This window comes from Bombina bombina, chromosome 2 (assembly GCF_027579735.1).
Source record: "Bombina bombina isolate aBomBom1 chromosome 2, aBomBom1.pri, whole genome shotgun sequence".
In the NCBI taxonomy this organism is placed as follows: Eukaryota; Metazoa; Chordata; class Amphibia; order Anura; family Bombinatoridae; genus Bombina; species Bombina bombina.
This window is the reverse complement of record NC_069500.1, coordinates 425235635-425252949: the sequence shown is the minus strand read 5'-3', so window position 1 is coordinate 425252949 and position 17315 is coordinate 425235635. Positions and strand designations below refer to the sequence as shown.

Here is a 17315-nt window from a genome sequence, read left to right as displayed (position 1 = left end):
AAAAAAGTCTATCCCTGAACTGTAAAGTTCTCTCAATACATGAGGAACAGAAAGGGATTGGTGGTTCCACATTAGAATCAAAACATAAAGTACATGTAACGTCTTGCAGGGCCTCTTGGTCCATCTTTATTCACAATTTGAGCAAATAAAAATTGGATAAACCTATATCTTAACTTGAAATTACCTCACAAAAAAAAAATTACTGTGTCTTTAAATGTTAAATGTAAATGTTTTTATTTTGCTTTACAAGAAAAATTAAATTTTTTTACAATAAACAGCAGACAATCTCCACACCTCAGCTAAGCTTTGCTGAGGTGCCTACCTGCCACCGGAGCATATATTTCACACATAGTATACGTTCGGACTCAATCTAATACTCTTTATCTGAGGCTGTTCTGCTGCGTCACCATAACGTAGCATAGAAATAATACTTCTTAACTGCTTGTCACCACTCTCCGTAACACCGGAAATGAAGTGAGAGACAAAAACATAATTTATGTAAGAACTTACCTGATAAATTCATTTCTTTCATATTAGCAAGAGTCCATGAGCTAGTGACGTATGGGATATACATTCCTACCAGGAGGGGCAAAGTTTCCCAAACCTCAAAATGCCTATAAATACACCCCTCACCACACCCACAAATCAGTTTAACAAATAGCCAAGAAGTGGGGTGATAAGAAAAAAGTGCGAAAGCATAAAAAATAAGGAATTGGAATAATTGTGCTTTATACAAAAAAATCATAACCACCACAAAAAAAGGGTGGGCCTCATGGACTCTTGCTAATATGAAAGAAATGAATTTATCAGGTAAGTTCTTACATAAATTATGTTTTCTTTCATGTAATTAGCAAGAGTCCATGAGCTAGTGACGTATGGGATAATGACTACCCAAGATGTGGATCTTTCCACGCAAGAGTCACTAGAGAGGGAGGGATAAAATAAAGACAGCCAATTCCTGCTGAAAATAATCCACACCCAAAATAAAGTTTAAATGAAAACATAAGCAGAAGATTCAAACTGAAACAGCTGCCTGAAGTACTTTTCTACCAAAAACTGCTTCAGAAGAAGAAAACACATAAAAATGGTAGAATTTAGTAAAAGTATGCAAAGAAGACCAAGTTGCTGCTTTGCAAATCTGATCAACCGAAGCTTCATTCTTAAACGCCCAGGAAGTAGAAACTGACCTAGTCGAATGAGCTGTAATCCTCTAAGGTGGAGTTTTACCCGACTCAACATAGGCATGATGAATTAAAGATTTCAACCAAGATGCCAAAGAAATGGCAGAAGCTTTCTGGCCTTTTCTAGAACCGGAAAAGATGACAAATAGACTAGAAGTCTTTCGGAAATTCTTAGTAGCTTCAACATAATATTTCAAAGCTCTAACAACATCCAAAGAATGCAATGATTTCTCCTTAGAATTCTTAGGATTAGGGCATAATGAAGGAACTACAATTTCTCTACTAATGTTGTTGGAATTCACAACCTTAGGTAAAAATTCAAAAGAAGTTCGCAACACTGCCTTATCCTGATGAAAAATCAGAAAAGGAGACTCACAAGAAAGAGCAGACAATTCAGAGACTCTTCTGGCAGAAGAGATGGCCAAAAGGAACAAAACTTTCCAAGAAAGTAATTTAATGTCCAATGAATGCATAGGTTCAAACGGAGGAGCTTGAAGAGCCCCCAGAACCAAATTCAAACTCCAAGGAGGAGAAATTGACTTAATGACAGGTTTTATACGAACCAAGGCTTGTACAAAACAATGAATATCAGGAAGATTAGCAATCTTTCTGTGAAAAAGAACAGAAAGAGCAGAGATTTGACCTTTCAAGGAACTTGCGGACAAACCTTTAGCTAAACCATCCTGAAGAAACTGTAAAATTCTCGGAATTCTAAAAGAATGCCAGGAAAAATGATGAGAATAACATCAAGAAATATAAGTCTTCCAGACTCTATAATATATCTCTCTAGATACAGATTTACGAGCCTGTAACATAGTATTAATCACAGAGTCAGAGAAACCTCTTTGACCAAGAATCAAGCGTTCAATCTCCATACCTTTAAATTTAAGGATTTGAGATCCTGATGGAAAAAAAGGACCTTGCGACAGAAGGTCTGGTCTTAACGGAAGAGTCCACGGTTGGAAAGAGGCCATCCGGACAAGATCCGCATACCAAAACCTGTGAGGCCATGCTGGAGCTACCAGCAGAACAAACGAGCATTCCTTCAGAATCTTGGAGATTACTCTTGGAAGAAGAACTAGAGGCGGAAAGATATAGGCAGGATGATACTTCCAAGGAAGTGATAATGCATCCACTGCCTCCGCCTGAGGATCCCGGGATCTGGACAGATACCTGGGAAGTTTTTTGTTTAGATGAGAAGCCATCAGATATATTTCTGGAAGTTCCCACATTTGAACAATCTGAAGAAATACCTCTGGGTGAAGAGACCATTCGCCCGGATGCAACGTTTTATTCCTGGAATATGAACCGCAGAGATTAGACAGGAGCTGGATTCCGCCCAAACCAGAATTCAAGATACTTCTTTCATAGCCAGAGGACTATGAGTCCCTCCTTGATGATTGATGTATGCCACAGTTGTGACATTGTCTGTCTGAAAACAAATGAACGATTCTCTCTTCAGAAGAGGCCAAGACTGAAGAGCTCTGAAAATTGCACGGAGTTCCAAAATATTGATCGGTAATCTCACCTCCTGAGATTCCCAAACCCCTTGTGCTGTCAGAGACCCCCACACAGCTCCCCAACCTGTAAGACTTGCATCTGTTGAAATTACAGTCCAGGTCGGAAGAACAAAAGAAGCCCCCTGAACTAAACGATGGTGATCTGTCCACCACGTCAGAGAGTGTCGTACAATCGGTTTTAAAGATATTAATTGAGATATCTTTGTGTAATCCCTGCACCATTGGTTCAGCATACAGAGCTGAAGAGGTCGCATGTGAAAACGAGCAAAGGGGATCGCGTCCGATGCAGCAGTCATAAGACCTAGAATTTCCATGCATAAGGCTACCGAAGGGAATGATTGTGACTGAAGGTTTTCGACAAGCTGAAATCAATTTTAGACGTCTCTTGTCTGTCAAAGACAGAGTCATGGACACTGAATCTATCTGGAAACCCAAAAAGGAAGAAACAACAAAAGTCGATTCGTATGAGATTCTGCTAAATGTGAAGACTGAGCAAGTACCAAGATATCGTCCAAATAAGGAAATACCACAATACCCTGTTCTCTGATTACAGATAGAAGGGCACCGAGAACCTTTGTAAAAATTCTTGGAGCTGTTGCTAGGCCAAACGGCAGAGCCAAAAACTGGTAATGCTTGTCTAGGAAAGAGAATCTCAGAAACGGATAGTGCGCTGGATGAATCGGAATATGTAGATATGCATCCTGTAAATCTATTGTAGACATATAATGCCCTTGTTGAACAAAAGGCAGGATAGTCCTTACAGTTACCATTTTGAATGTTGGTATCCTTACATAACGATTCAATATTTTTAGATCCAGAACTGGTCTGAAGGAATTCTCCTTCTTTGGTACAATGAAGAGATTTGAATAAAACCCCAGCCCCTGTTCCAGAACTGGAACTGGCATAATTACTCCAGCCAACTCTAGATCTGAAACACATTTCAGAAATGCTTGAGCTTTCGCTGGGTTTACTGGGACACGGGAAAGAAAGAATCTCTTTGCAGGAGGTCTTATCTTGAAACCAATTCTGTACCCTTCTGAAATAATGTTCTGAATCCAAAGATTGTGAACAGAATTGATCCAAATTTCTTTGAAAAAACGTAATCTGCCCCCTACCAGCTGAGCTGGAATGAGGGCCGCACCTTCATGTGGACTTAGAAGCTGGCTTTGCTTTTCTAGAAGGCTTGGATTTATTCCAGACTGGAGATGGTTTCCAAACTGAAACTGCTCCTGAGGATGAAGGATCAGGCTTTTGTTCTTTGTTGAAACGAAAGTAACAAAAACGATTATTAGCCCTGTTTTTACCTTTAGATTTTTTATCCTGTGGTAAAAAAGTTCCTTTCCCACCAGTAACAGTTGAGATAATAGAATCCAACTGAGAACCAAATAATTTATTACCCTGGAAAGAAAGGGAAAGTAGAGTCGATTTAGAAGACATATCAGCATTCCAAGTTTTAAGCCATAAAGCTCTTCTAGCTAAAATAGCTAGAGACATAAACCTGACATCAACTCTGATAATATCAAAAATGGCATCACAGATAAAATTATTAGCATGTTGAAGAAGAATAATAATGTTATGAGAATCATGATCTGTTACTTGTTGCGCTAAAGTTTCCAACCAAAAAGTTGAAGCTGCAGCAACATCCGCCAAAGATATAGCAAGTCTAAGAAGATTACCTGAACACAAATAAGCTTTTCTTAGAAAGGATTCAATTTTCCTATCTAAAGGATACTTAAAGGAAGTACCATCTGCCGTAGGAATAGTAGTACGTTTAGCAAGGGTAGAGATAGCCCCATCAACTTTAGGGATTTTGTCCCAAAACTCTAATCTGTCAGACGGCACAGGATATAATTGCTTAAAACGTTTAGAAGGAGTAAATGAATTACCCAATTTATTCCATTCCCTGGAAATTACTTCAGAAATAGCACCAGGAACAGGAAAAACTTCTGGAATAACTACAGGAGATTTAAAGACCTTATCTAAACGTTTAGATTTAGTATCAAGAGGACCAGAATCCTCAATTTCTAATGCAATTAGGACTTCTTTAAGTAAAGAACGAATAAATTCCATTTTAAATAAATATGAAGATTTATCAGCATCAACCTCTGAAACAGAATCCTCTGAACCAGAAGAATCATTAGAATCAGAATGATGATGTTCATTTAAAAATTCATCTGGATAAAGAGAAGTTTTAAAAGACTTTTTATGTTTACTAGAAGGAGGAATAACAGACATAGCCTTCTTAATAGATTCAGAAACAAAATCTCTTATGTTATCAGGAACACTCTGAACATTAGATGTTGATGGAACTGCAACAGGTAATGGTATTTTACTAAAGGAAATATTTTCTGCATTAACAAGTTTGTCATGACATTTAATACAAACAACAGCTGGAGGAACAGCTACCAAAAGTTTACAGCAGATACACTTAGCTTTGGTAGTTCCAGCACCAGGCAGCGATTTTCCTGAAGTATCTTCTGGCTCAGATGCAACATGAGACATCTTGCAATATGTAGAGAAAAACAACATAAGCAATTGATCAAATTCCTTAAATGACAGTTTCAGGAATGGGAAAAAATGCCAAAGAACAAGCTTCTAGCAACCAGAAGCAATGAAAAATGAGACTTAAATAATGTGGAGAAAAAAGCGACGCCCATATTTTTTTAGCGCCAAATAAGACGCCCACATTATTTGGCGCCTAAATGCTTTTGGCGCCAAAAATGACGCCACATCCGGAACGCCGACATTTTTGGCGCAAAAGAATGTCAAAAATGACGCAACTTCCGGCGACACGTATGACGCCGGAAACAGAAAAGATTTTTTGCGCCAAAAAAGTCTGCGCCAAGAATGACGCAATAAAATGAAGCATTTTCAGCCCCCGCGAGCCTAACAGCCCACAGGAAAAAAGTCAAATTTTTTAAGGTAAGAAAAAATGATTGATTCAAATGCATCATCCCAAATATGAAACTGACTGTCTGAAAATAAGGAATGTTGAACATCCTGAGTCAAGGCAAATAAATGTTTGAATACATATATTTAGAACTTTATAAAAAAAGCGCCCAACCATAGCTTAGAGTGTCACAGAAAATAAGACTTACTTACCCCAGGACACTCATCTACATGTTTGTAGAAAGCCAAACCAGTACTGAAACGAAAATCAGCAGAGGTAATGGTATATATATAAGAGTATATCGTCGATCTGAAAAGGGAGGTAAGAGATTAATCTCTACGACCGATAACAGAGAACCTATGAAATAGACCCCGTAGAAGGAGATCATTGCATTCAAATAGGCAATACTCTCCTCACATCCCTCTGACATTCACTGCACGCTGAGAGGAAAACCAGGCTCCAACCTGTTGCGGAGCGCATATCAACGTAGAATCTAGCACAAACTTACTTCACCACATCCATAGGAGGCAAAGTTTGTAAAACTGATTTGTGGGTGTGGTGAGGGGTGTATTTATAGACATTTTGAGGTTTGGGAAACTTTGCCCCTCCTGGTAGGAATGTATATCCCATACGTCACTAGCTCATGGACTCTTGCTAATTACATGAAAGAAAAGAGCGCGCAAACATTGCCGCGTAGCTAGCTCCGCCCATCGTGGGCGTATCAAAGTAAACCTCCCGGTCGGCAAATGACTTGTAAAATAAAGCCGTCGGGAGTTGTGAAAACGCACCTAACATATGAGCCACATCTCCTCGTCCCCAGTGCCTGCCATTACTGCCCTTATAACGTAATCCTCAACTCCCAAGGATAATGTCATCTTTTGTGTCCATTATTGTAAATAAAGTGCCAATTTTACTGTGTCCCCAGAAAAATAAACTTAGCACTTACCTTTATAAATCTGCCCGGCATTAAGGCATCTAACTAGGTTTGAGAGGTCCTCTCCCTCACATGGACCTGTGGAAAAGAAGATAAAGTCTGAGTAATCTTACTCAGGCTTTCAGTATTAGGGCAGCATTAAATATATAGGAGGCGCAGTGAGAATTATATCCCACAAGTTCCCATTGCTTGAAAGCCACCACTGCTCTACTGAAGAGACTGATGTGGACTACGGCTACACCCTAGCAGAACAAACAACACAAGATTGTGTTAAAAAAAAAAATAATAAACACTTGATTGAAGAATCTTTTCAAACACCTAACTTTACCATTTCCTTGCACTAACGTAGGCAGAGAATGACTGGGGTTAGAGGTAAGGGAGGTGATATTTAACAGCTTTGTTGTGATGCTCTTTGCCGCCTCCTGCTGGTCAGGAGTGATATTCCCAAAAGTAATTAGATGATCCGTGGACTCATCGTGTTATTAGAAAGAAATACATTTCTTAGCTACAAGAGATACACCCCTTGTAAACCCTCTTGAATATCGTCTTGAGTAAGTTTATGTTATCTCCTTTTCTGTGGCCAATTAGGGTCTGACAAAAATTGACTCACACATTCAACTAGGCAATCACTGTGTAGCATACTGCAGTCAGATGAACTGGATATAATGACATCCTTTCTAAGAGGAATGAATGGGTCTACAGCTGATATTCATGAAGCAGTGGTTTAAACTGCTCCTTCCTAAACACACACACAGTGGCGTATTTAGTTCTTGTTCTGCCCTAGGCACTCAAAATTCTTCTATTATTATTCAAGGCATTTCCAAAGTATCATGAGAGGAGAAGAGAGAGAAGGGGCGGATGAGTGATAGAAGGGATATATATATATATATATATATATATATATATATATATATATATATATATATATGTGTGTGTGTGTGTGTGTGTGTGTGTGTGTGTGTGTGTGTTGTATGGCATTCAGCATTTTTTTTTGTTCTTTATTTCACTAGTACATTTCTTGAGATTCAACGCACATAAGAATCTCTTGATTCAGATAATGTAGATAATGGCAAACCCCTGTTCAAGCGTTATGAACAACTTTAAAAGCAGAGGAGTTGTTTTTTTTATTGTTTAATTACAAGGAATAATCTAACAATACAGACTCTGTTAGCATCTTTGTAAATAATTGATCTCTACGAAGCTTCATTATATCTTATCTTCTGTCAGGGACCTCACCCCCCACTCCAGGACCAATCACACTGTCAGCTATCACACGTTCAGGGAACCACCCATACTCTCAGGCACATTGAGTGTCATAGACCAGCTGCACCAAGACCTGACCCTTAGTAACTCTCCAGGTGTGTTAAATTCAGGCACCTCCTTCTGCCCCAGCAGAGAACACGAAACCTGCAGTTCTTTGTTAGGAGGATACTCCTGGCTGCCAGGCCACCTATCCACCTGCCATGTTCCTGACACCTTGTACAGCTTCAGCTGGAATAGCACTTAAACCCTGGCCACTTCCTCTATGCACTTCTATGGGGAGCCAGGAAACAAGCCTGTTCCTTGTGCACCCTTTCACTTTACGACTCTTCACCCGAGTACCTCCTCCCTGCAGACGTCAGATCTCTCACGTATTGAGGTCTGCCAGGGGTGGGGGGAACTCCTCAGGGAATGTGCCATGGATACAGCGACACTGAGCTAAATTTGTAGGTGTGGCTGGCAGCGCCAATCTCCGTCCCACATGGATAAAGAGGGTGGGCACCCATGGGTGGCTTCGTAGCTCCAAACCAGGGCAAGTGATGTCAAATAGTGCCACCATCCCCAAATCGTCCCGCTCTAGGCACGGGCCTTGTTGGCCTAGGCGATAATACGCCTCTGTGTGTACATTATATACACACATACCAACATACACATACCATATGGTAATTTTGTTTTACCATGAACTTGTAATACCAGACTGTGTGATATTCTTTGCATGGAACCGTGGTATTGATAGTGCACCCTGGGTCAATGTGGATATACATTATATCAAAATTTGGTACATACTAGTTTTAAAAAGTAATCCCTTTAATAAGATTATAGAAAATGCTGGGGCTCCATAAACACTTTTGGGTCAGTTTATTAGCACACATTTAGTAAACACACAAGCACAAACCAAAAATACACAAACGGGCACTGGTACATACGACTAAACCACTGGTACTGTTTATTTATTAAAATTTCCTGTATTATTCAATAGGTCATATATAAACTGGGGCTAGCCATTTAGAATTTGAACATATCTTTTGAACTCTGCTTTTTAATGACTCATCCTATACCATGGAAGCTTCCGTTTTAACCCTTATTAAAGATCAAAGTGCATAAAATAAAACTGTGTATTGTAACATATACAAAAATTATACTAAACTACTGTTTGAAAAATATATCTAAAACAATTCTAAACTTTACTTAGATTTCTATAGATGAATGTAGATCTTGACAAACAATAAGAGTGACATTTATGTTCGAAAAATTACATGCTCTAATTTGTTAGAGCAACCATGCACCTCAATTTGTTTAATCCCACAAAGGGGTTAAACACACAGTAGAAGCACTGCTCAAGGCCCACAGGGCACTGCTGGTCCCAAACAGAATATACCACTCTCCCAATCCGCGGTGCTAGTTACACAGCTGGGTCATGCGACTAGGTCTGCTGATTGTGTCAGCAGCAATTTCCCCTTGGGACCCACAGTGCCCTGCAGGTTATGAGCGGTACTTCTACTATGTTTTTAATCACTTTGTGGGCGGTAAAACACATAGAGGTGCAGGGTTGCAAGTCTTAAAATGACATGCCCTAATGAATAAAAGTATGTAATTTTTCAAATATAATGGCCCTTTAAAAGGGATAGTAAACACCTTGTAATTACAAGTCATTTCTGTTGTGTTGCTATAGAATAATAGATCAGCCAAGTCTTAATGTTTTTGAAACAAATTAACAATTTTTACTGCAGTTATTTTATAATAGCCAAAGTGCACCCACCATTTGCCTTTTTGGAGGAGCCAATCCGGACTTTAGTCCACAGACAGCAAGTCTAGTTTCGCCATAAAGTTAGTATAAAGTGAATTGTTTGGCAATTTTTTCTGATAAAGCCAATTAGAGACACAGAGAAGTCAGCAGGGTGCATTCCAATTTCTTAAAATTAGTAATTGCTCAATTTTCAGAGCTAAAAATTGTATAAAAAGGGGCAAATTAAATAATGAGAATATAATGCAAAGTTGTGTCATTTTGCATAAATACATATTTTATATAAAAATCTCAAGGTTTTAACTAGTCCTTTAAGGCCTAATAGGACCATATGAAGCTTACCATTTGAGAAACATGCGGAAGGAGTCCTTTCTGAGGCATGGTTGCTCCTCAAATATCTTCTCTTTAAGTACTAGGCCTTTGCTGTACCGGCAGTCCTTCTCTAGGGCCTTGCAAATAAAATAGAGACATGCTGTGGAAGCAATGATAAAGAGGTGATTTGAGGGAAAATCTGACATTTAATGAAGAATATGATCAATACCTATTTGAAGAGCAAAGCTTCATGCTGCAGCCCTTGTTTCCAAAAATTCAACAACAAAAAAATCTTACAGCTATAGTGTTCTGCACAGTATAGCAGTGTTGTAAGCAATATGTTCTTTCTTTCTCTACACAACTATTTAAATAATGTTCTCAGATATACTGTATGTTATATCTAAAGGACATCCTGTTGCATCAAAATCAGATGTCCATAACTGTATATCTGACATATACAGTCAAGATTTGCTCTTTGGTGATGAACTATAGAAAATAAATATTTTAAATACATTTAAAAATTTCCCTTTATTATTAATAATTGCAAAACTACTTAAAGGACCAGTAAATATGGTAGATTTGCATAATCAACAAATGTATGTTAAAAACAGAATTTATGCTTACCTGATAAATTACTTTCTCCAACGGTGTGTCCGGTCCACAGCGTCATCCATTACTTGTGGGAATATTCTCTTCCCCAACAGGAAATGGCAAAGAGCACAGCAAAAGCTGTCCATATAGCCCCTCCTTGGCTCCGCCCCCCCAGTCATTCGACCGACGGTTAGGAGAAAAAAAAAAGGAGAAACTATAGGGTGCCGTGGTGACTGTAGTGTATAAAGAAAGAAATTTTTCAAACCTGATTAAAAAACCAGGGCGGGCCGTGGACCGGACACACCTTTGGAGAAAGTAATTTATCAGGTAAGCATAAATTCTGTTTTCTCCAACATTGGTGTGTCCGGTCCACGGCGTCATCCATTACTTGTGGGAACCAATACCAAAGCTTTAGGACACGGATGAAGGGAGGGAGCAAATCAGGTTACCTAAACGGAAGGCACCATGGCTTGCAAAACCTTTCTCCCAAAAACAGCCTCCGAAGAAGCAAAAGTATCAAATTTGTAAAATTTGGCAAAGGTGTGCAGAGAAGACCAAGTCGCTGCCTTACATATCTGATCAACAGAAGCCTCGTTCTTGAAGGCCCATGTGGAAGCCACAGCTCTAGTGGAGTGAGCTGTGATTCGTTCAGGAGGCTGTCGTCCGGCAGTCTCATAAGCCAATCGGATAATGCTTTTCAGGTAGCCGTAGCTTTTTGTCCTCTCCTCTTACCAGAGTAAACGACAAACAAAGATGAGGTTTGTCTAAAATCCTTAGTTGCTTCTAAATAGAACTTTAAAGCACGAACTACATCTAAATTGTGTAACAAACGTTCCTTCTTTGAAACTGGATTCGGACACAGAGAAGGAACAACTATTTCCTGGTTAATATTCCTGTTGGAAACAACCTTCGGAAGAAAACCAGGCTTAGTACGCAAAACGACCTTATCTGAATGGAACACCAGATAGGGTGAGTTACACTGCAGAGCAGATAATTCAGACACTCTTCTTGCAGAAGAAATAGCAACCAAAAACAGAACTTTCCAAGATAGTAACTTGATATCTATGGAATGTAAGGGTTCAAACGGAACCCCTTGAAGAACTGAAAGAACTAAATTTAGACTCCAAGGAGGAGTCAAGGGTCTGTAAACAGGCTTGATTCTGAGCAAGGCCTGTACAAAAGCTTGTACATCTGGCACAGCTGCCAGTCGTTTGTGTAACAAGACAGATAAAGCAGAAGTCTGTCCTTTTAGAGAACTCGCAGACAATCCCTTATCCAAACCTTCTTGAAGGTTGAGTCAACTGGGCAAACACCTCCGGGTGGAGTTCCCACTCCCCCGGATGGAAAGTCTGACGACTCAGGTAATCCGCCTCCCAGTTGTCTACTCCTGGGATGTGGATTGCAGATAGGTGGCAGGAGTGATCCTCCGCCCATTTGATGATTTTGGATACCTCTCTCATCGCCAAGGAACTCTTTGTTCCCCCCTGATGATTGATGTAAGCTACAGTCGTCATGTTGTCCGACTGGAATCTTATGAATGCGGCCTTCGCTTGGGAGCAGTGGCTAGTCCGAATGGGAGAGCCCCGTACTTATAATGTTTGTCCAGAAAGGCGAACCTTAGGAACTGATGATGATCTTTGTGGATAGGAATATGTAGATACGCATCCTTTAAATCCACGGTAGTCATATATTGACCCTCCTGGATTGCAGGTAAAATTGTTCGAATGGTTTCCATTTTGGACGATGGAACTCTGAGAAATTTGTTTAGAATTTTTAAATCCAGAATTGGTCTGAAAGTTCCCTCTTTTTTGGGAACTACAAACAGATTTGAGTAAAACCCCTGACCTTGTTCCACAGTTGGAACTGGGTGTATCACTCCCATCTTTAACAGGTCTTCTACACAATGTAAGAATGCCTGTCTCTTTATTTGGTTTGAAGATAAGTGAGAAATGTGGAACCTTCCCCTTGGGGGTAGTTCCTTGAATTCTAGAAGATAACCCTGAGAGACTATTTCTAGTGCCCAGGGATCCTGAACATCTCTTGCCCAAGCCTGAGCAAAGAGAGAGAGTCTGTCCCCTACTAGATCCGGTCCCAGATCGGGGGCTACCCCTTCATGCTGTTTTGGTAGCAGCAGCAGGCTTCTTGGTCTGTTTACCCTTGTTCCAGCCTTGCATTGGTTCTTCTTCTTCTGGGAAGCGTTACCCTCTTGTCTAGAGGCTGCAGAGTTAGAAGCCAGTCCGTTCCTGAAATTGCGAAAGGAACAAAAATTGGACTTATTCTTAGCCTTGAAAGGCCTATCTTGTGGGAGGGCATGGCCCTTTCCCCCAGTGATATCTGAAATAATTTCCTTCAATTCTGGCCCAAAAAGGGTCTTACCTTTGAAAGGGATATTAAGCAATTTTGTCTTGGAAGATACATCCGCCGACCAAGATTTTAGCCAGAGAGCTCTACGCGCCACAATTGCAAACCCTGAATTTTTCACCGCTAATTTTGCTAACTGCAAAGCGGCGTCTAAAATAAAGGAATTAGCTAACTTAAATGTGTGAATTCTGTCCATGACCTCCTCATATGGAGTCTCCCTACTGTGCGACTTTTCCAGTTCCTCGAACCAGAACCACGCCGCTGTAGTGACAGGAATAATGCACGAAATAGGTTGAAGGAGGTATCCTTGCTGTACAAAAATCTTTTTAAGCAAGCCCTCCAATTTTTTATCCATAGGATCTTTGAAAGCACAATTGTCCTCAATGGGAATGGCCGTGCGTTTGGCTAGTGTAGAAACCGCCCCCTCGACCTTAGGGACTGTTTGCCATGTGTCCTTCCTGGGGTCGACCATGGGGAACAATTTCTTAAATATAGGAGGAGGGACAAAAGGTATGCCTGGCTTCTCCCACTCCTTATTCACTATGTCCGCCACCCTTTTAGGTATTGGAAAGGCATCAGGGTGCACCGGGACCTCTAGGAACTTGTCCATCTTGCACAATTTTTCTGGGATGACCAGATTGTCACAATCATCCAGAGTAGATAGCACCTCCTTAAGTAATGCGCGGAGATGCTCTATTTTAAATTTAAAATGTCACAACATCAGGTTCTGCCTGCTGAGAAATTCTTCCTGTATCAGAAATTTCTCCATCTGACAAACCCTCCCTCACTGCCACTTCAGACTGGTGTGAGGGTATGACAGATAAATTATCATCAGCGCCCTCCTGCTCTACAGTGTTTAAAACTGAGCAATCGCGCTTTCTCTGAAATCCTGGCATTTTGGATAAAATATTAGCTATGGAGTTATCCATTACTGCCGTAAATTGTTGCATAGTAACAAGCATTGGCGCGCTAGAAGTACTAGGGGTCGCCTGCGCGGGCATAACTGGTATAGACACAGAAGGAGAGGATGCAGAACTATCCCTACTTCCTTCATCTGAGGAATCATCCTGGGCAACCTTACTAAATGTGACAGTACTGTCCTTACTTTGTTTGGACGCCATGGCACAATTATCACATACATTTGAAGGGGGAACCACCTTGGCCTCCATACATACAGAACATGATCTATCTGAAGGTACAGACATGTTAAACAGGCTTAAACTGGTTAATAAAGCACAAAAACCGTTTTTAAACAAAACCGTTACGGTCTCTTTAAATGTTAAACAGGGCACACTTTATTACTGAATATGTGAAAAACTATGAAGGAATTATCCAATCTTTACCAAATTTTCACCACAGTGTCTTAATGCATTCAAAGTATTGCACCCCAATTTTCAAGCTGTTAACCCTTAAAATGCGGAAACCGGAGCCGTTTGCAATTTAACCCCACTACAGTCCCAGCCACAGCCTTTGCTGCAACTTCACTTATCCCAGGGGGGTATACGATACCAATTCCAGCCTTCTAGGAACGTTTTCAGTGGATACCAGACCCTCTCACATGCAGCTGCATGCACTGCACTCAAAAGAAACTGCGCAATAATGGCGCGAAAATGAGGCTCTGCCTACTACAGAGAAAGGCCCTTCCTGACTGGGAAGGTGTCTTAACTAGTGCCTGGCGATAAAAACTTTCTCCAAATAGTAAAAAGTTTGAAATCCACTTCAAAACTTTAAATAATATCTTAAATAAACAATCGATTTAGCCCTTAAGAGTGTCCACCAGTTAATAGCCCATAATAAGCCCTTTATTCTATCTGAGTCTAAGAAAATGGCTTACCGATCCCCATGAGGGAAAATGACAGCCTTCCAGCATTACACAGTCTTGTTAGAAAAATGGCTAGTCAGACCTTGAGCAGAAAAGTCTGCAAACTGTTCCCCCCAACTGAAGTTCTCTGGGCTCAACAGTCCTGCGTGGGAAGAGCAATTGATTTTAGTTACTGATGCTAAAATCATACTCCTCTTTTAAACAGAACTCTTCATCTCTTTCTGTTTCAGAGTAAATAGTACATACCAGTACCATTTCAAAATAACAAACTTTTGATAGAAGAATAAAAAACTACAACTAAACACCACATACTCTTCACCATCTCCGTGGAGATGCTACTAGTTCAGAGCGGCAAAGAGAATGACTGGGGGGGCGGAGCCAAGGAGGGGCTATATGGACAGCTTTTGCTGTGCTCTTTGCCATTTCCTGTTGGGGAAGAGAATATTCCCACAAGTAATGGATGACGCCGTGGACCGGACACACCAATGTTGGAGAAAAGACAATGCAATAGCACTACAAATTAGTAGATTTTTTTCTAGCAAATTTCAAAAGTTATGTCTATTTTCACTTCCCCTGTATCATGTGACAGTCATCAGCCAATCACAAATACATATATGTATATTCTGTGAATTCTTGCACCTGCTCAGTAGGAGTCTTAAAAAGAAAATTTATGCTTACCTGATAAATTTGTTTCTTTTTAGACACGATGAGTCCACGGATTTCATCCTTACTTGTGAGATATTTAACTCCTGGTCAGCAGGAGGAGGCAAAGAGCACCACAGCAGAGCTGCTATATATAGCTCCTCCCTTCCCTCCCACTCCATTCATTCGATCAAAGTTAGGAAGAGAAAGGAAAAGCCAAGGTGCAGAGGTGTCTGAAGTTTACAAAAAATAATAACCTGTCTGTCTCAGAGAGCAGGGCGGGCCGTGGACTCATTGTGTCTAAAAAGAAACAAATTTATCAGGTAAGCATAAATGTTCTTTTCTTTTTAAAGACACGATGAGTCCACGGATTTCATCCTTACTTGTGAGATACAATACCAAAGCTAGAGTACACGGATGATAAGGGAGGGACAAGACAGGAAACCTAAACAGAAGGCACCACTGCTTGAAGAACCCTTCTCCCAAAAGCGGCCTCAGCCGAAATAAAAGTATCAAATTTAAAGAACTTTGAAAAAAGTGTGAAGAGAAAACCAAGGTGAAACCTTGCAAATCTGTTCCACAGAAGCTTCCTTCGAGAATGTGAAGTAGTAGTATCCAGTAGCCTCATATGTAATGGTACTCATTGCATCGACCCTGGATGGATGAAATGCTGAGTCGGACCAGCCGGGACCTTTAGACAGGCCTTTGTAGTAGGACATTTTACCAACTGAGCTACCTCACAGGATATACTCTTCATTCAAAAAGAAAGAGAAGTAGCCGTAGCTTTCTGTCCCTTACATTTTCCTAAGAAAACCACAAGGAAAAGACTGACAAAAATCCTTAGACGCCTGCAGGAGAAAACTTTAAGGTATGGACCACGTCCTTCGTTCCTTCTGAGAAGAAGGATTAGGACACAAGGAAGGAACAAGAATCTCCTAATTAGTGTTCTGATCAAAAGTAACCGTAGTAATAAATCCTAATGTAGTACATAAAACTACCTTATCTGAATGGAAAATAAGGTAAGGAGACTCATACTGCAATGTCAAGAGCTCTGACACTCTACAAGCATAGGAAATATCTTGGAAAGTTTTATTTCTTGTTGCTAACAACTTAATATCTAAGAAATGCATAGGCTCAAACAGAGCCCCTTGAAGAAGTTTAAAAACTAAATTCAGACTCCCTGGAGGAGTAACTGGCTTGAACACAGGCCTGGTCCTGACAAAAAGATTGTACATCCGGAACATCCGCCAGACGTTTGTATAACAAAAAAGATAATGCCGACATTTGACCCAGTAGGGAACTAGTCGATAAGCCTTTCTTCAAACCTCCTTGGAGAAAAAACAAAATCCTAGGAATCCTAACTCTACTGCATGAGTAGCCCTTGGATTCACACCAAAAAGAAAATTACGCCATATCATATGGTAAATCTTTCCAGTTACAGGCTTGCTAGCCTGAATCATGGTCTCTATGACCGAGTCAGAAAAAACCCCGCTTAGACAAAATTAAGCGTTCAATTTGCAAACAGTCCGCCTCAGAGAAACTAGCTTTGGGAGAAAGAAAGACCCTTGAATTAGAAGGTCCTTCTGCAACGGAAGTCTCCAAGGTGGCAGCGATGACATGTCCACCAAATCTACATACCAAATCCTGCAAAGCCAAGCCGGAGCAAAGAAAATCACTGACACCCTTTCCTGTTTGATTCAAGCAATAACTCGAGGAAGAAGCACAAATGTAGGAAAAAAGGTATGCTAGACTAAAAGGTCTAAGGAACCGCCAGAGCATCTAACAGTTCCGCCTGGGAGTCCCTGGGACCTCGACCCGTATCTTGTGGGCTTGGCATTCTGTCGAGACGCTATGAGATCTAACTCTGGTTGACCCCATTGGAGAATTAGGCTGGAGAACACACTTCCTGATGGAGTTCCCACTCCCCCAGATGAAAGGTCTGCCTGCTCAGAAAGTCCGCCTCCCAGACCCCTGGGATGTGGATTGCCGACAGCAAGCAATAATAGGCCTCCGTCCATTGAAATATCCTGGCTACCTCGGTCATCACTATGAACTCCT

The 17315-nt window shown here is 40.6% G+C and overlaps 1 protein-coding gene across 1 annotated transcript in view; it reads right to left on the bottom strand.

Moving 5' to 3' along the window:
- The window catches only part of CABIN1 (calcineurin binding protein 1), a 1089846-nt gene that overhangs the window by 962389 nt on the left and 110142 nt on the right, over positions 1-17315 (bottom strand). Inside the window, exon 7 of the mRNA XM_053701973.1 lies at positions 9872-10001. Within this exon, the coding sequence (XP_053557948.1) occupies positions 9872-10001 (130 nt within the window). The remainder of the gene's footprint in view (positions 1-9871; positions 10002-17315) is intronic.